Source organism: Astyanax mexicanus, chromosome 1, assembly GCF_023375975.1.
Source record: "Astyanax mexicanus isolate ESR-SI-001 chromosome 1, AstMex3_surface, whole genome shotgun sequence".
NCBI classification, from domain to species: domain Eukaryota; kingdom Metazoa; phylum Chordata; class Actinopteri; order Characiformes; family Acestrorhamphidae; genus Astyanax; species Astyanax mexicanus.
This window is the reverse complement of record NC_064408.1, coordinates 126,386,204-126,406,171: the sequence shown is the minus strand read 5'-3', so window position 1 is coordinate 126,406,171 and position 19,968 is coordinate 126,386,204. Positions and strand designations below refer to the sequence as shown.

At 36.9% G+C, this 19,968-nt stretch overlaps 2 protein-coding genes across 2 annotated transcripts; one reads left to right on the top strand and one right to left on the bottom strand.

Moving 5' to 3' along the window:
* Positions 1-14: 14 nt before the first annotated feature.
* LOC111189956 (IgGFc-binding protein-like) lies at positions 15-4,831 on the top strand. The gene is made up of 3 exons (XM_022663679.2): positions 15-109; positions 743-1,984; positions 3,572-4,831. The coding sequence occupies exons 1-3, from the start codon at positions 70-72 to the stop codon at positions 3,988-3,990; spliced, it is 1,701 nt and encodes a 566-aa protein (XP_022519400.2). The 5' UTR covers positions 15-69; the 3' UTR covers positions 3,991-4,831.
* Positions 4,832-7,344: 2,513 nt separating this feature from the next.
* On the bottom strand, positions 7,345-11,533 carry LOC103041626 (sialic acid-binding Ig-like lectin 15). The gene is made up of 3 exons (XM_022663687.2): positions 11,479-11,533; positions 9,413-9,802; positions 7,345-8,129 (listed from the first exon to the last, which is right to left on the bottom strand). The coding sequence occupies exons 1-3, from the start codon at positions 11,531-11,533 to the stop codon at positions 7,693-7,695; spliced, it is 882 nt and encodes a 293-aa protein (XP_022519408.2). The 3' UTR covers positions 7,345-7,692.
* Positions 11,534-19,968: the final 8,435 nt, after the last annotated feature.

Here is a 19,968-nt window from a genome sequence, read left to right as displayed (position 1 = left end):
TATAGTTCAAGATCTAGCAGATACACCTCCAGTTCCTGAAGACCAAACATCTGTCAATTCTCCATCATCATGTTCACCATCCTTCTTATCATATCAGTGTTTTACCAAGGTAAGCCTGAGATCTTTCATTTAGTTTTTTCTGTAAAATGTGAAATTTGTAGTTTTAAATAGACATTTTACTGTAACATAAGTCAACATAAGACTTCCCTAGGGCTGTATGATGGGGCCAAAAATTTATATCACAATATATTTAAACTCACACATTGATATGAAAAATATATCTTACTCTGTTTGTAATGAAATGTTCAGTTCAAGCAATGAAGATTTCCACCAAATTTGTCGATGTGATAAGAAAAATATCAATATATTTTCAACTATAAACATACCAGAAAACAAAAGAAGACTGTAAAGAACTACATACAGAGAGTATGTAATGTTAATGCGACCAAATGCACAATAAACACCACATTATCAATAAAAGTATGATTGATTAACCGGCCAGTTGGCTATCTAGTTTACTCCATCTAATGCAGATGTCCAAATAAGATGGAAAAACTGTCTTTTTCTAGTTGAAACATATGAATATGGGTGCAACTAGCCAGAAGAGTCACTAAACCTGTATAAACCTTGCATATCGCATATCGAGTTTACGTTGTGTTGCCTGTGTTTTATACAGTCATTAGTTGTAGCCATATGATGTAGACATAAAGCAGTATCTCCCTGTACTTTTTTTTTTAACCAGGCCAGGCTGTGAAAGACTTCGGTAAAGACTTCGTTACAGCCTTTCCAGAGAACATCGCCTACTACTACCCTTCCACTCTCTTCAACACCCTCAAAATCACCGCCCTCCACAACAACACCAACTTTAACGTCATCTTCAATGGCGCAAGCATTGAAACCGGGACCCTGATGGCAGGACAAACCAAGACTGTGTATCTTCCTGACGAAGTGGAGGAGCACCAACTCGGACTCTCCACAAAATCTGTCAGAATTTCCAGCGACAACGACGTCACCGTGTTTTCCAAAAGTTTGAGGGGTAGCAGCATCCAGACCAACGTCGTTCAACCTGTGACCAACCTCGGCAAAGTCTATCAAATCCCTTTCGTCAATTTTACCGAGCTTATTTTATTGTTAAACGACTACAACGTCTCAACCGCCAGAACGTCTCAAACCCAGAATTACAACCTTTTCAGGGTTCTCATCATCAATGCTGAAGATAAGGACAACACGGTGAAGGTCACCAATCAACAAAGCGGCTCAGAAACGAGCTTCAAGCTAAGCGCCTTCCAGTTCGTCCAGATGAGCGACAGCGAATCCGCGATGAAGATCTCCGCTGCCGCTTATGTTTCCGTCCTGCTCACCCACCCTTGTTTGGACACTTCCTTCTGCAAATGCACAATGGTTGTCCACCAGCTAAGACCTGCAAACCTCCTGGGAGACCATTTCCTCGTACCTTCCTTTCAAATTGGCGAATATTCCAGAATGTTCTCGACTTCAGACCAGTCCGTCAACTTTGAATACGGTTCTCCACCAAATAACGGCTCTCAAACGTTGAATCCTGGCAGCTCAGTCTTCCTATCCTTCTACCAGCATCTAACGGTGGGGTTCTCCAACATCACAACCTCCCAGCCGGTGTCCCTCAAGCTCATGGGCGTCGGTAGTTTGGTAGATCTCATCCCCGTCTCCATGTTCTCAGCCTGCTACCTTGTACACTCCTCCTCGTTCGCCGTATCCCAGGCTTTGCTCATCGTTGAAACGACACAAGTGTCAGAAACGTACATAGACAAGACCAACTCTGGCTCATCGATGACGTGGAATGCCATAAACGGTACCGAGTACTCCTGGGCCGTGGTGGATCTTTACCTTCTGATGTCTCAGGTCATCTGGCATCCCTCTTCAAAGATGGCGGTGTACGTATTCGAGCGAATGGCGTCAACGCTGTTCGATTACGGTGGTCCGGCTATCTCCATCAATGAAGAACCAGGTAAAACATCCCAAACATCGACATTTATGCTTAGATTTCATGCTTCTGTTGATGAAAACAGATGTGCAACACATGCTACCATACAATGCATAACTAGTTCCTGTATAATATATATACTGTTTTAGCTGATTTTAGTTTTTTTTGTTTTTATGTGTTGTGCCAAATTCAAAACCCCCGCCAGGAAAAGCACCCCCTCTCACAACATATTTTTAAGTAAAGTTAAACCAATCATCTCCACTTTTATCAGGAAGACGGTGAGTACACGCTCCCGAGAAGCGGTGCTTGTCATGGCGGGGGTGCAGATTTCGACCGCTTCCACTTTTATGGAGCTGATTTCAGCACCCCTGCCAGGAAAAGCACCCTCTCTCGGAAGAGGCTGCAGGTAACATGACTATTGTTAATTATTTCTTACGAGTCAGCATAGCTTAGAAAAGTATCTTTTCCAAGTCTACACGACTTCGAAAAAACTCTGAAAAGACTTTTATCAGATTGAAGTAAATTAAACACCATCTCACATCTAAAGACTCGTCACAGACTTTTTACTCACAGACTAAGATTTTATAAAGGCTGGGGATCTTAAAGGGTCACTAACTGCAAGACTGTAACTAGATTCTTTCTGAGACTATTTCCTATCATGCTTCTGTTGGAGTTTTTATACATATTACATATTAAGCTACAAATAATGTGTACAGTATATCAATACTGTGATTTATCAGAGACTCACAACATTTGTCCCCATCAACAGTTTATTTTTATGCCACACTGTTTGTTCTTGATATTTTTTTAAAAGAATACATTTTGTGTTCAACTCTACCTATAAGATTTTTTTCCCCACTTATTTTGCTACAACCTTCTATAGCAAAGAATCACAGTTTCAATGCTGTACATTTGCCTTTGTTTTATATTTAGAATTAATGCAATAAAGAGCATCATTCTTGCAAAATGTTTATTTATTAAAATTGTCTATCAAAAAATGACACTGCACAAATAAGACAAAGTAGTGCAAAATAAAATAACTTTAAATATAATGATTTTAAAATGCTACCTGTGTTTAAAACAGGGGCGTCGCCTGGCCTGGGCTTCCGGGGCCACTGGCCATGTGTGAACGGGAAATTTCTTAACGCCAATCACGGAGCCAGTTCAAGGACAAAGTTCCTCCTTTTAGGAAAAACAGCTAGTAGGGCTAGTAGAGAACTATACTTAGTTTAAATGAGTTTATTAACCCTGGTCACTGCCCTGAAATTGTATGCTTTCACCGGATCCAACTGATCAGCTAATAAACTACACATTATATATATTAGATATATTTCGACTACTTCCACTACTATGGTGCCAAATTCAGCACCCCCGCCAGGAAAAGCACCCCCTCTTGGAAGAGGCTGCAGATGACATGACTATTGTTAATTACTTATTACGAGTCAGTGTAGCTTAGAACAGTATATTGGGTATTTCCACATTTCCAAGCCAAGAACATGTGGATTCGCACTCCCGAGAGGCGGTGCTTTTCCTGGCGGGGTTGTTTGAGTTATTCTACTGTATTCTACATGTAATGTATCCAGCATGAATTGAGTTTGTGTTTACCTACAGACCCCAGAGGCTGCTTGGTTTCTCAGGCGATGTTGGAGGTCAGTGATCAGTCGGTTAGCTGGCCGGCGTCTTGTCAGTACTGTAAGCTGAAGGGTGGTTACCTGGCCAGTCCCAGCTGGGCTGAAGCTCAGCGTTACATGATCCAAGAACTGGAGGAAGTCGGAGCGACTGGTCAGGCGTGGATTGGCCTCCGGCGTAGCCTGTTGACCTCCGAGTGGTACTGGCAGACCGGCCAGAACTTCAGCTTCTCCAACTGGGCCAGCGGCCAACCGGTCAGTCCCGAGAAAGGCATGTGTGTTTTCGTAAAGCTGGAACCAAACGGTAACTACACCTGGAACAGTGCGCGGTGCTGCACCTCCATGAAACCCATGTGCTTCAAAGAACCCAACTACCTGCATCTCATCAACCCCATTTCCTGAATGCTAATGCTAACATCATATCTGCTAATGCTAACATTAAATTAGCTAATGCTAACATCGTATGTGCTAATGCTAACATTAAATTAGCTAATGCTAACATGATATCTGTTAATGCTAACATGATATCTTTTAATGCTAACATCATATCTGCTAATGCTTACATTACATCTGCTTATACTTACATTACATCTGCTAATGCTTACACCATATCTGCTAATGCTTACATCATATCTGCTAATGCTTACATCATACCTGCTAATGCTATCATCATATCTGCTAATGCTTGCATTTCTATTAATTCTAACATCACATCTGCTAATCCTAACATTACATCCATTAATGCTTACATCACATGTGCTAATGCTTACATTACATCTGCTAATGCTAACATCAGATTTGCTAATGCTTACATCACATCTGCTAATACTTACATTACATCTGCTAATGCTTACATCACACATGCTAATGCTAACTTTGCATCTACAAATGCTAACATTAAATTTGCCAGTGCTTACATGAAATCTGCTAATGTTAACATCATGTCTACTTATGCTAATGTCACATCACCTAATGCTAACATTACATCTAAAAATGCTAACATCATATCTGCTAATGCTAACTTCACTTCCGCTTATGCTTACATCACATCACCTAATGCTAACATCACATCTAAAATGCTAACATCACATCTGCTAATGATTACATCATATCTGCTAATGATTACATCACATCTGCTAATGCTAACATTACATCTAAAAATGCTAACATCATATCTGCTAATGCTAACTTCACTTCCGCTTATGCTATCATCACATCTGCTAATGCTAACGTCACATCTGCTAATGCTTTTCGAACTGTATAATTTACTTTATAGAGTGTACTGTATGTCTGCTGTTTATTTATTTATGCAATATAGTTATAAATCCTGCGTATCTGGTGTATTAAAAGTAATTTTTGCGTGAAACTTGGGAGTTTCAATAATTAATAATGTAATTTTTTTGGAAAGGGGCTGAAGTTGTATTCTATAATGCGTAAAACAATAAAGAGAGTTATAGAATGTTTTAGTTATGCTTGTCTAAAATTAATTTTAGGGAAGTAGCATCAAGATATTGATCCTTCAGTTTCTGAATCAGTTTCTCTGATTTTGCTATTTATAGGTTTATGTTTAATTAAAATGAACATTGTTGTTTTATTCTATAAACTACAGACAACATTTCTCCCAAATTCCAAATAAAAATATTCTAATTTAGAGCATTTATTTACAGAAAATGAGAAATGACTGAAATAACAAAAAGTTTTAAGAGTTCAGAAATAATCAATATTTGGTGGAATAACCCTGGTTGGTTTTTAATCACAGTTTTTTTTTATGCATCTTGGCATCATGTTCTCCTCCACCAGTCTTACACACTGATTTTGGATAACTTTATGCTGCTTTACTCCTGATGTAAAAATGTAAGCAGAATTCATAGCAAAATCAGAGAAACTGAAGTGGTCTCTTCAATTTTTCCAGAGCTGTAATATATATATATATGTATGAAACGTGTCTGAGAGGCAGAGACAGTAAGAGTCATGAGGCTCTGGCAGATTCACTCTGAAAGAGGAAACACTGCTATATTTAAAACAGTGGAAAACTTTACCTTTATAATGTGAGTTAAGAGTTAAAATGTAAAAAAAAAGAGCAAACTCGTCAATAAACACCAGGTTTTTATTCACTTTATTCAAGTAATTCCATTAAAACTCTACTGTAGGAGTTTATATAACACACATTCCTTTTCTAGCTAAGTCTAGATTAGTTCAGATTTACTGATCAATAATTCAGATTTATACTCTTCCTTAAGTTTAATGATATTATTCAGTCATTGATCATTAAAGCTTATTATTTGGTCGCTGTTTTAAACTATTCAGTTCTTCACTATTGAGAAAATAAAGTTAAAGCAGAGGTGGGTAGGAGATTGAGTGAGTGCAGTTTAGATGTAGTCTATTATTATTTCTGGGGATTTTGTGCATTTTAGCCTCAGTTTCTTTAAACAATTGCTCTTAAATTCACTGAAAAACACTTATCTCTATTTTCGTCTTTTTTTAGTTTACACATAAACTGTCCCTTACACTGTGCCAAAATTTCTTGATGAACGGACCAATAGAAACTCTTCAAAATGACCTGAAATAAACTCTTTTTACATTGACTTCCATTGAAAGTTTACAAGGTTTTTTCTCTCTCCTGTAAAGTTGCTGTTTTGGAGATAAGTGTTTTCTTTGAAAAGCGACAATATATATGTTTAAATGTTTTTAAAGCCAGTTTTTAAAAAATAAAATTGTTTGGTTTGTATTCTATAAAAGTGGGTTACGACTTAATGACCATGAGAAAATGTGGGCAAAAAACAAGTTTCTATTAGTATTTTTATCTTTTCTCAAAATCATTAATTCACATATTAGCTATAATTAGCTATAATCACTGTAGTGATTCAACTTATACCTTAGTTAAGTTTATAGATCATACTGTATATTATGAATAACTGCTTGGTCTCTGTGTTGTAGGCTGTAAGAACAAGCATCATTTTCTGAGCTAGAGTTACTCTCTGTTAGCTGTTCTCTCAATACTGTTCACTTTATAGAAAATGAAGGACACACCCAGTATGCAAATAGATTGTGGCAGGAGCCAATGGAAAAGAAGCTGCCAATGGCAACTCAGACTAAACTCAGTTATTTTAAGTTGATCCAACTCAAAGATCTCAGTTTGAATAGTACAGTAAATGTGCTCACAAATGTTCAACTAACTCAAAATAGTTGAGTAATGTTTCTAAATATTTATCTAATTTTATGTAAACTTATGGGTTTTACCCATACCCCCATTACCCATTACTTAACTTTTTTAAGGCAACCAGTTCCCTCAAATTCTTAAGTAAATTTAACTCATCCAGGCTTACAGTATACAGTATTTTGTATACAGTGTAATGGTTGACTGCCTAGCCATTGTGTTGTAGGTCATGAGAGCAAGTTACCATTTTTAAGAACTGCAGTAAAGGAACTCTGAATGTAATGTGAAAATAGTGTCGCGGAAGGGATGTACAGCTATTTTAATACAATATCGGTGACCAATAAGCAATAATCATATTTAGCGACTAATGCAATCCTCTTATTCTTTTTGATGCGCTTAATTAAAGACCCAGGAGAAGGTAGCCCTTGTCGAAAAGACTATACACTGATGTTTCATTGAAGTTAGTTGTGTTAAATTTGGTTATATTATCTTTGGTCATATAAGTTGTCAAAAGAAATTACAATTTAGAGTTAATATAGTATTTAAGCACTTAAACAATCAAATAGTAGACATTAAGTTAACATAACTTGAAAAAAAACCCCAGTTATATCTACTTAATGTCTTCAATTCAGCTGATTTCCCAATTTCTAATTAGTAAAATTAACTTTTACTTTTACAAAATTGACAGTGATCTGGACAGTTATCTAATAGGCTTATAATAGTCTTCCCAGCTAACTGAGAACGTTTTAAGAATGTTTAGCAATGTTTTGTAAAGGTTCCAGAAAGGTTAGCCTGGAACGTTTCAGAAATAATGTTCCAGGAATGTTCTGAAAACTTCACAACGTTATTAAAACCCGTCTTACATAAAACGAATACTCCCAGCTAGATGAATTCTAACATTATGGAAACGTTAAAACATGACCAGCAGGGTTACGTCTTTATGAACCTTAGGAAGTAAAGTCTGGACCCTCTGTTTGCTGCTTTGAGTGGAAAGCGTTAAGTATCCAGCCCCCCAAACCCAAGGCTAGCACCACTTTAGCCGCTAATGCTAACCCCAGCATGAGTGGCAGGGCAGTAGAGTGGGTCTCACTGGTGATCTTCTCTGGAACGCTGGGTAGAATGTACACCATGGCTTGGTCCTTTCCTAGGTGGTTTGAGGCGGTACAGGTGTACTGCCCCCCCGGCTGGACGTCCAGGAGCTGGCTGGTGGTCCGGTGCTGACCGGGGGCTTCCTGAGAGAGCGGGAGTCCAGTATCATCCTCCAAATAATCATCCGGACCCATCCACTGGACGTCAGGCAGGGGGGAGCCCTGGACCCGGCACAGGGCTTTCAGACCGGCATCCACAGCGCCCTCTACGGTCAGGCTCAGGATACGGGGAGGAGCTGGATTAAAGAAAGAGCATTAAAAATACGGATTATAACAAATTAACAAAATAGAAGTACTGTGGCAGCTGCTCATTCACTGTTTCCTACAAAATCAAGAGTATTAAAAAGAGTTTATTCTGCTTTTGTTGGAGTAACTGTCTCTAGCGGACCCCTTAGTCCAGTTACAGTTTCTGTTTCTATTTGCAGCGTAGCTTAATCAGGATCAGGAAGTTCACAAAACAGGATGCTTACTAAATTTACGCAGCTACTGTCCTTATCTCACATTACAACTAGCATCGTCCCTAACAACACATTAGTTTATTCAATGTTTTGTCCAATTGGCTCATCCATAGGGCTTGTCCAATGTCACGTTAGCAATGGCGGTATTCAAGCTCATCCAACACCTTGTACAATGGTGCTAAATTCACGTTAGCAATGCTGGCAACTGAGCTGATCCAACGTCTTGTCCAATGAACTTGTCCAATGTAGCTACTGTCATGTTAGCAATGCCAGTAACCCAGCATATCCAACATGTCGTCCAATGGGTTCTATTGCAAATATTAGCAATGCCAGCGACCAAGCTTGTCCAACGGGCTCGTCCAACGCCGCTAATGCTACAGTAGCAACGTTGGCACCTGGGCTCATCCAATGTCTCATCCAATGGGTTTGTCCAATGTCATTAACTCCAAGTTATAAAAGCTAACATCAGAGCAAGTTCAATGGGTTTGTCCAGCGGACTCATTCAGTGTTGCTAACACAATGTTAGCAATGCTGACGCCTGGGCATATTTTACGCCCCATTCTATGGGTTCGTCCTATGGTCTTATCCAATGTTGCTAATGTCAGTGCTGTTGACCAAACGTGTCCAACGTGCCACACATCCAATGCCACTAATGCTATGCTAGCAATGCTGGCACCTTGGCTCATTCAAAGTCTCACACAATGGGTTCGTCCAATGTCCCTAATGACATTTTTAGCAATTAGCAATGTGAGTGACTGAGCTCCTCTATCATCTCATCTAAAGGGCTTATTCAATGTGACTAAAGTCACTATACCAATGCAGATAACCGAGCTTATCCAATGGCGCTAATGCTACGTTATCAATGCCGACAACTAAGCTCATCTAACAGGCTTGTACTACGGGCTTTTAAAAATTTTTGCTATTGCCTCCAGAGAGACCAATGAAAGAGCAGGTGTCCCAGTACTGTTAACTATAGTTACTATATAACTATAGTACTATGTTAAGTATTTTTACTCTTTACTATTTAAACTCTATTCAGTGTTTATTTAAGTGGATTTTACCTTCCACTCTCAGCCTCGTCCCCAGTTTATTCTCGTAGTTGCCGTGCAGTTGTCCCGGCAGCTCGACCCGGCAGTAGTAGCGCCCGCTGTCCTGCAGGGCGGCGCTGTTTATGCGCAGTGACAGGTCGTGCTCGCGGTGGTTCCCCTCCAGCCGGTAGCGCTGGTCCTGGTTTGGGCGTGGCTGGCAGTGCTGGCTGCCGTTCAGGCTGGAGCAGCGGAACAGCACCGTGCCGGTGTGCCCGTGACCCAGGCGCCACACCACCTGCATGGAGGAGTGGTGGGTCTGGTGGGGGTGAGTAAACGAGCAGGGCAGCACCACCGGGTACCCCTCCCGAGCCAGGACCTCCGGAGGAACTGTCATCGACCAGCCGTCATCATGAGCTGCCGGAGCTACGGACAGAAAATCAGCGCTAATCAAACGCTATAAATTACAGCGCAAAATAAAGCTAATGCTAATGTTGTTACTTTTAAAAAGAAGAAATTCTGAGCTAGTTAACATTTGTCAATTTTTTACCATGATAGCATGCTATCAATTTACTCTATTTATTACGAATACGCAATGCATGCTTTTGAGGACCAATTAGCATTATGCTAATCTGCTAATGCTAAAATGAATGATACAGATATAATAGTAACTCCCAAATCAGCCAATCACTTGGAAGCACACTATCAACCACTGGAGACACCAGAGCAACCACCCAAGATAGCGAACCCAGCCGTTACCTAGTAACACCTGGGGTCACAAACCCAGCAATCACCTAGCAACACTAACAATAACCAAGCAAGACTTCAGGAAGTACCATTGCAGACACCAAGCAACACCATAGCATCCACCTGGAACAAAATAGCAACCGCTTTGAAACATTATTGCAGCCACCTTAAAAATACACTTAGAAACTTCATAGCAGCCACTTGGCAACACTATAGCAGCCACATAAAGCATAGCACAGCATAGCAACCACGTAGAAACACTATAGTTTCCCCCTATAAGTAACATAGCAACCACTTAGAAACACCATAGCAACCACCAGGAATAAAATAGCAACCACTTAAAAACACTATAGCAAACACCTAAAAGTAGTATAGTGACAACTTAGCAACACTATAGCAACAACCTGGAATAAAAAAGCAACCACTAAACAACACCAAAGCATCAACCTGGAATAAAATAGCAACCGCTTAGAAACACTATAGCAACCCCCTAAAAAATACATAACAGACACTTAGAAACATCATAGAAGCCAATTAGCAACATCATAGCAACCACCTAAAAGCATTATAGCAACCACACAAATAAAATAGCAACCACTTATCAACAATACAGCAATCATCTAAACACAGCTTAGCAACCACCTAAAAGTACCATTGCAACCACTTACTAACGCTATAGCAACCACCTGAAATAAAATAACAACTACTTGGCAACACTATAGCATTCCACTTAAGAGTACCATTGCAACTAAGTAGAAACACTATAGCAACCACCTAAAAGTAGTATACAGTAGCAACCACTTATCAACACTATAGCGACCACCTGTGCGCAACATAACAACTACTTGAGATGGTAAATAGACATTGTAGCAACTATTTTGAAACACTATAGGAACCACCTGAGATAAAACAGCAACAACAACTTAGTAACACTATAGCAACCACCTATAAACACCATAGCAACCATTTAGAAACACTATATCAACCACTTAAAAGCAGCATAGCAACCACTTCGCAACGCTATAGCAACTACATAAAAACAGCATACCAACCACCTAAAAGCAACAACAACTTAGCAATGCAATAGCATCCACCTAAGAGTAACATTGCAACAGTGCAGAAACACCATAGCAACCACCTAAAAGTAGTATTGCAACCACTTAGAAACACTATAGTAACCACCTGAAAGTAGTATAGCAACCATTCAGAAATATTATAGCAACCACTTAGCAACTTAAAGACATTACAACAACCACCTATCATCCACCTGTGATAAAACTCATTATCTCATCAATACTGAAATACTGTGATGTAATGTGATAGTCTGAGCTGTTCAGTAGAGCAGGTGATATTACCTGTCGACTGGAGCAGCAGCAGGGTGATGCTGATGCTGAAGGTCCTGAGGTCCATAGCTGTCCTGTAGTCCCTCCTGTAGCTCCAGCTCTATATTATACCACCCCCCCCAGACGCCCCGCCCCCCACTACACTCATACCTCTAAATATAGAACTTCTCCAAACCGCCTTAAAACTCAGAAGTGCTGATAGTTTTTCTCTACATAGTAACTGAGTAGTGAAGTGATCTATCAGACTATGAAGAAACACATAAGAAATCATGTATGAACTTATCCTGTACAACAGAGGAAACTCTCGCTCTTTTATACTTTTCTTGGGGTGGTTCTGATGAGTGCCAGTTCCATCATTATAATGTTTTTGATGGTCTTTGCGGCGACTGCACTTGAGGTTACTTTCAAAGTTAAAGTCATTTTTTCTTTATTTAGTTGAGTATTTCTCACTTATCATAACCTGGATTCGAACATTACTCAAATATTCACTATTCACTGTATACCTGTAACTCTACCTCTTCACTACTTTACTTTAACTGATGCTCTCAAACACTTTATTAAGAGACAAGAAATTCAAGTAATTAACTCTTGATGAGTTCAGCACAGCTGTTAACTGAAAGCCTGAATTCCAGGTGACTAGGTGCTATCTTGTAGAATGTAAAATATAAAACACATTATGTTTTGTTTAACACTTTTTAAATAAAATAAATAATTCCAGATGTTTGTCTTCATAGTTCGGATGACTTTAGTATTAATCTACAATACAGAACATTTTGAAACACTGAATTTAAGGTTATATTATGGTCATACCCAGTATTAACCCATTTCATTGCAATGATAAAAGGAAATGTTAAATGATATTAGTAGATGAATTTATCACTGCTAATAATAAAATGCTGCCGGCTCTGGTACTAAAACACCTGTTTTCTAAAATGATCAAATAAATTACCTAAAAAAGTGATTTATAAAAGTCTGAAACCGAGCAAAATGAACAACATTTGGCCAAAGGCTGAACACCAAATACTAACTGGGCAAATACTAATTAATTCTGTTGGTTTTAACACGTTTTAGTGGGTGGATGGATGGATGGATGGATGGATGGATGGATGGATGGATGGATATTAGATTATTTAACCAAGATATTTATATGACTGCACCTGTTTGATTGTTTCACTATTAATAATGGTGGGGTTTATAATGAATGATTTTAAACTGAACACTATTTTTATCTGTTTATTTATTTTTTTGTTTATTTCCAGAGCGCTGTTTTTGCTCCATGTAACAGTTTAGTTAACTCCTTGTTGGTGCAGATCAGAGCTGTCCGAGCCAGTTTATAATGTGAGACCATATGTGTTTTAGTCTTGCTTTCAAGAGAAAGTAGTCTACTACATTTTTTAACCAAATTTTTAATATACCACCATAATATACACCAATAAAGCACAGTATGACTACTGAGATTAATACTAGTAAAGAAGAAAATTGACTCTAAGAAAAAAAATGAAGGTATGTGAATCCAAAAAAAACCCTCAAGTGCAGTCACTGCACATACCATCAAAAACTTTATATTGATGGCATATAATAACTGTCACTCATCAGAACTACACCAGGAAAGGAAGAGCGAGAGTTTCCTCTGTTGTACAGGATAAGTTCATTTGCTCCTTCATTGTCTGGTCAGTTGACATAATTACAGACAGTTCATGCTGCTGTTATAGATTTGGCCACCAGGGGGAAGCAGAACCAAGGATTTAAACCTGTGTCACCTGATATATATATATATATATATATGTCACACAATATATATTTATAGACTTAATTGTACTTAAAACATATTGAGAAATGTATAAGTACGCTGTAAATATACTAACAGATTTACGTCTTTACTTAAAATATATATTTATATATATATATTTATATATATATTTATATATATATTTATATATATATATATATATATATATATATATATATATATATATATATATACTATGAAGTACACTTTCAGTTTAGTGTAATTCAGTATACTTCTAAAATACTTATTTCCAAATATACTTTTGTATATTTTTTAGCAAAGTGTGTTACAGTAGTTCACTTGAAGTACAATATATCATGTAACTTTTTAGAAAGTAAATTAAAAAATATATTTACATATACATATATATATATTTACAGTATATTAAAACATATTTTATACCCAACGAAGTACACTGGAAGTGTGCGCCTTACAAAAAACAGGAACAAGAAGCATGTATATTTGTACTGTAATGTAAATATATCACATATATATTTAACATCAATTCTTAGTACATTTCTATTATAGAAGCAAATGATTCCTGAACTCTTTCAACAGATTCATAGGAAATGAATGAATGAATGTATTTTTTTTGGTTTGGGAGTTTTTATAGTGTTTATAGGAGCAAACGAGACCCAAGTAGAAATACAAAAACAATCAAAAAGTGAGTTTTACATAATATGACCCCTTTAAATATATAGTTTATGTTTCTAAACGATTATGAAGTGCACTGGTATTAATGTATTTACCCAGGTAAAAAAAAAAAATATATATATATATATATATACTTAATTGTACTTAAAACATATTAGAAAATGTCTAAATATGCTGTAAACATAGTAACAGATTTATGTACTTACTTAAAATATATTAAAAGTACATTAATATTATGCTTTCATCATGTTTTGAAAGTAAAAAGTACAATATAGTGTATTTTGATTAAAATAGACTACTATGAAGTACACTTTTAGTTCTAATTAGTATGTAATTCAATACAGTTCTAAAACACTTATTTCCAAATATACTTTTGTACATTTTTTAGCAAAGTGTGTTAAAAAACATCTGTTACACAACAGTTCACTAAAAGTGCAATATATATATCATGTAACATTTTAGAAACTTTACTTTAATTAAACTACCACTAATAATTTAAATAAATTAAAGTAAATGTGTAACACATTAAAAATTGTAGTACAGTATATTAAAATATATTATTATACCAAACAAAGTATACTAGAAGTGTGCTACCTACAAAAGAAAATAGATCACATATATTTAACATCAATTCTTAGTACATATACTCTAATAAACCTGGTGTATAATAAATAGTGATACAGCTGTAATACTCATTATTAAATATATTAGAATTCATATATTATGGGTTTACATATATGAAGGAATTTAAAGGTTTTAATGTTACATAAGTATACTTAAAATTGTTCCATTTTAGTACAGTTAAGAACACTTAGCACATTTTAAGTAAGACTTTTGTACTATTTTTATACAAAAAAAGTAAAGCTTAGTATCCTTTAATCTACTTTATTTATTCAATAGGGATAGAAGCCATTTCTATCGTGGCCCCAAATGTTTATAGGCTAAAAATAGTGGATTTTACGTAGAATTCGGCTTAAAATAATTAGAAGTAAAGCTGATTTTAGACAGGAAAAGGAGAGAATAGGAAGGAATCCAGTGCTATTTAGTGCTGTTTAGGTTTCCACACTATTAACAGACACTGACTCTACTATGCTAACATGCTACGCTAACAGAGCAGGCTATGAATGAGGCTATTTAGTTAGCGATTACTTAGCTAGCGTTCGTTCCAGAGACAGACCACAGACTATCTGTCCTTCAGTCTAATTTCTAGTGACTGCAGCATTATTCACACTTTAGTTACGTTGTTACTGTTGCTTAGCAACAGAGGGGACAACACCTCATAAAAACAGCCCTTAAACAGGCCTAATGAAGACCACAGCTATACATACATATATATATATATAATGTAAATTGGTCATTAAATGTGTTCTGATCTTCATCTAAGTCACAACAATAGACAAACACAGTCTGCTTAAACTAAAACCACACAAACAAATTATATATTTGCATGGTTTTATTGAACACAACTTGTTAACATTCACAGAGAGGGGAGGAAAGTATGTAAACCCTGAGACTAATGAGTTTTCTAAAAGCTAATTGGAGGCAGGATGTGATGAGAAAAAGCTGCCCTGACCTATAAAATAAAAACACACAGCAGTTTTGAGTTTGCTGTTCTTAAGAAGCATCGCTTGATCCCGAGCGAATGCCTCTCAGAAGACCTACGTTCAAGAATTGTTGACTTGTTGCATGAAGCTGGAAAGGGTTACAGAAAAAGTATCTCTAAAAGCCTTGATGTTCATGTGTCCACGGTCTACAAGACAGACGCTCTACAAATGGAGAAAGTTCAGCACTGTTACTGGAGCTACTCTCTCTAGGAGTGGTAAAGTCCTGTAAAGGTGACTGTAAGAGCACAGCGCAGAATGAAGAATCAATGAGGTGAGGAAGAATCCTCAAAGAGTGTCAGCTGAAGACTGAATACAGAAATCTCTGGCACATAAGAGAGCACTTCAGTTTCTGAATCAGTTTCTCTGATTTTGCTATTTATAGGATTATATTTGAGTAAAATGAACATTGTTGTTTTATTCTATAAACTACAGACAACATTTCTCCCAAATTACAAATAAAAATATTCTCATTTAGAGCATTTATTTGCAGAAAATGAGAAATGACTGAAATAATAATAAAAAAGATTTAGAGCTTTCAGACCTCAAATAATGCAAAGAAAACAAGTTCATATTCATAAAGTTTTAAGAGTTCAGAAATCAATATTTGGTGGAATAACCCTGGTTGGTTTTTAATCACAGTTTTTTTTTTCATGCATCTTGGCATCATGTTCTTTCTCCTCCACCAGTCTTACACACTGCTTTTGGATAACTTTACGCTGCTTTACTCCTGGTGTAAAAATTCAAGCAGTTCAGTTTGGTGGTTTGATGGTTTGTGATCATCCATCTTCCTCTTGATTATATTCCAGAGATTTTCAATTTGGTAAAATCAAAGAAACTCATCATTTTATAGTGATGTCTTATTTTGTTCCAGAGCTATATATATATATATATATATATATATATATATATATATATATATATATATATATATATATATATAAATTCAAACCTGTTGTAAATGCAGTCGCACCAAACTGCAGTGTGTTATCAGTATGTTCTACTTCCTCAGAGACTACACTGTGTTTATTTCCTGTTTACGACAACACTACTCCAATAATGAGCTGTTATTTACTCCATCGCCATGGCAACCAATGTATCCTCCGAGTAGGTGTTACCCACAGGAAGTGACAGCGTTTCTACAGGACTGCACTTCCAGGCTTTACTTTATACAGTGAAGTGAATACCAGTGAGTCCAGTTTACCACCCTGTTACTTTAATTGGGGCTTTCAGGCTGTGCTGTAAATTTGCTAGTAAGCCTTTTCTGACCCAGTAAAAGTGTGGATTTATTGTGGTTTTGAACGCGGCGCTTTAGCTTTTTGGCTTTTTTGAGAACTGGGACGCACTCCAACAACTACAGGAAACCACATGAACCACCCTCACACCAGTTCACTAACCATAAATAGGGTTTGTGGGACCGACTGGTAGATTAGAGGATTATTTTAAAATGTTCTGTACTGCAGATTAATGCTAAACTCATTCAAACCATGAAGAAAAACAAAGTAGTACCTCTATACAGTGAATAGAGAGTATTTCAGTAATGTTCGAATCCAGGTTATGAGAAGAAACAACTACTCAGTCACCGCAAAGACCATCAAAAACAAAATGATGATGAAACTGGCTCTTATTAAGATAACAGAATGTTCTGTGATGTCACAGAATGTTGTGTATGACACGTTCTGTGATGTCATGGAATGTTCTGTGATGTATATATTGTGCCGAGTGTAAAGTTTGGTGGAGGGGGGATAATGAGCAATTGCTTTGCTTTGCTTATCTCTTAGCTTCTATTGCTCTTCAGTACTTTTAACTATTTTTAAATATTCTATTTATTTTTTACTGTACCTTCTTTCGTAGTTTAATTTTTGTCAATAGTCTGTTTAACTGTCACATGTCATACATGTGTTGCTCTCACCAAGCCAAATTCCTTGTATGTGCAACAATTAGAAGTGATTCTAACGCTGATTGTGGTGTGGGGCAGTTTTTTCGGGAGATGGGCTCAGACTCTTAGTTCCAGTGAAAGGAACTGTTAATAATTCAGCAAACCAAGAGATTTTGGACAATTTCATGCCTTCCAGCTTTGTGGAAACAAAAATAAATCAATATAAAACCTTTTTTTTTTGTCTCATGGAAACGGTTGAGGACACCTAGCCTACAGGATCACATGGTACCTTCAGAACTTGAGTAGGTTTGAGGAGGACCTGCACACTATTAGACATTATAGAGCTGGTTTTAATGTTATGGCTGTAAAATTCCTTTCTTGATTCACTCCTGTTGTAACTGTGCACTTTACACTAAGTGCATTCCATTATAGTGGATTAAGACACACCCACTGGGGTCCAGTTCTTCAGACCCAGTCCCAGCTGTTCTATAAACATCTCCCACAGTTTATAATAAAGCATTCCAGCATCCAGACCGAGGAGTGACTGCTCACAACATATGGACCCGGCTGGTCCTTTACTACAGCCTCTGTCTACATATATGGAAATATGTATGTATGGAAATATATATATATATATATACATCGATTTTACCAAATATAAAACCTCTGGAATATAATCAAGAGGAAGATGGATGATCACAAACCATCAAACCACCAAACTGAACTGCTTGAATTTTTGCACCAGGAGTAAAGCAGCATAAAGTTATCCAAAAGCAGTGTGTAAGACTGGTGGAGGAGAACATGATGCCGAGATGCATTAAAACTGTGATTAAACCAGAGTTATTCCACCAAATATTGATTATTTCTGAACTCTTAAAACTTTATGAATATGAACTTGTTTTCTTTGCATTATTTGAGATCTGAAAGTTCTGCATCTTTTTTTGTTATTTCAGCCATTTCTCATTTTCTGTTTATGGGAATTTTTGACCTTTCTATCAGGTTAAGGAGTTCAGGACTCAGTTCAGGCCAGTCAAGTTCTTCCTCTACTCTCCAATCTCTCAAACTCAAAGCTCATTCGTGTCTTTATAGACATATTTGCATGATTTGTGCACTTCTTCTCTTTAGTGATAAAACTCCTGCATCCAAACTGGAATTGATAAAAACAGAAGGACCAGTGAGTTTTTAGGCTTTTTTCTCGATCAAATGACATCGCGGCTTTCAGTAGCTCCTCCATTTCCACTCCCTGTTGAGTTTTTAACATGGATCTCCGTGGAAATGCTGTGCCCAAAGTGTAATTACTTTACGGTGTGCAGCAGTGGACAAAAAGCTATTTTATTAAACGCAAGGAGACGAAACTCAGAGATGTGAGTCTGGACGGGACTAAAATTACCGGAGGACCACAAAAAGAGTTTAGAGAAAAACAGTAGATAATTTAGCCTGTAATTAATTATCAGAGGACATCTGTGTGAAAACATGTACATGGTCGTTCTGGACGGGAATAAAATCATAGAGGATAAAAACCCCCATAAAAGAGAGAGAAAATTACCTCAGAACCCCCTGAGAAACTAATCCCCTCCAGATATGGCTTACAGTCAGTCCTTAATCATGTTAATCTGAGCTAAAGGCTAAAGCTAAAGCTGTTTCCATGTGGGTCAGCCAGACGTCTTCCTGTAGCAGTTTTTTTCTCTTTTGTTTCCAAGAGTCTTTATTTGAAGGTGTAGGAAACAGTACTCACCACTCTCTGGTTTTATCTGTAATTTCTAATCTAAAGAAAATAACTTTTAAAAGTTACAGAGTTTTATCTGTGTTTCTGTGTCTTTTTCTAGTTATTATGATGATAAGTGTGAATGTGTGGATGTGCTGTAAATGTGTAAGTGTGTAAATCTCTTCCAAGAGATCGGAAATTTATTATTTTTTAAATTTCCATTACTAATTACAATCTGTAAAATGTTGACCAATGAAGAGTTTGCTAAAAAAAACTCCCTATTTAAAATATATATATATATATTAGATTTTCCATGGCTTTCTTTTTCACAATATACTTTTACATGTTTTTAGAATACAACATGCATTTTTTCCCATTTTTAAGTTCATTATTGTCTTTAAAGGCCTTGACTGAATTGTGTCTACACTAGATTAGTCGATTTTTTGTACCATTTCCAGTAATTTACTGGATCTAAAGAGCTTATATGGCCAAAATAAAAAGAAAAAATTAGATGTTCTAAAACTTTTGAAAAGTAGTGTATATATAATTTGTATATGTTTAATTTCCTGCAGTAAATGATTAAAGATGGTGATATATATATATATATATATATATACAGCAGTACAGTATATAGTACAGCAGTATCTGATCCTCACTGAGTTCCAGATCTTTCTGTAAACTCTGATCTATTGTTGTTGATTCTGATGGTGAGCAGCAGTTTGTGAAAGTACTTCCCCTTCCCCTTTATAACCCACCCGTTTTCAGACAGGCCCCGCCCTACTGCGCTTGGATTGGTTCGTAGTATGTGCTTGCTTACACCGCCAGCCAATTGTAGATCAGGAGCACGAGAAACGTCTTTAGACCGTTTTTTTTT

Coding starts and splice junctions, on each gene's coding strand:
- LOC103041626 (XM_022663687.2), bottom strand. CDS start 11,533: ATGGACCTCAGGACCTTCAGCATCAGCATCACCCTGCTGCTGCTCCAG. Junction 9,803..11,478: donor GCTGCTGCTCCAGTCGACAG/GTAATATCACCT, acceptor TTCTGTCCGTAG/CTCCGGCAGCTCATGATGAC. Junction 8,130..9,412: donor GACGAGGCTGAGAGTGGAAG/GTAAAATCCACT, acceptor TCTTTAATCCAG/CTCCTCCCCGTATCCTGAGC.
- LOC111189956 (XM_022663679.2), top strand. CDS start 70: ATGTTCACCATCCTTCTTATCATATCAGTGTTTTACCAAG. Junction 110..742: donor CATATCAGTGTTTTACCAAG/GTAAGCCTGAGA, acceptor TTTTTTAACCAG/GCCAGGCTGTGAAAGACTTC. Junction 1,985..3,571: donor CTCCATCAATGAAGAACCAG/GTAAAACATCCC, acceptor GTTTACCTACAG/ACCCCAGAGGCTGCTTGGTT.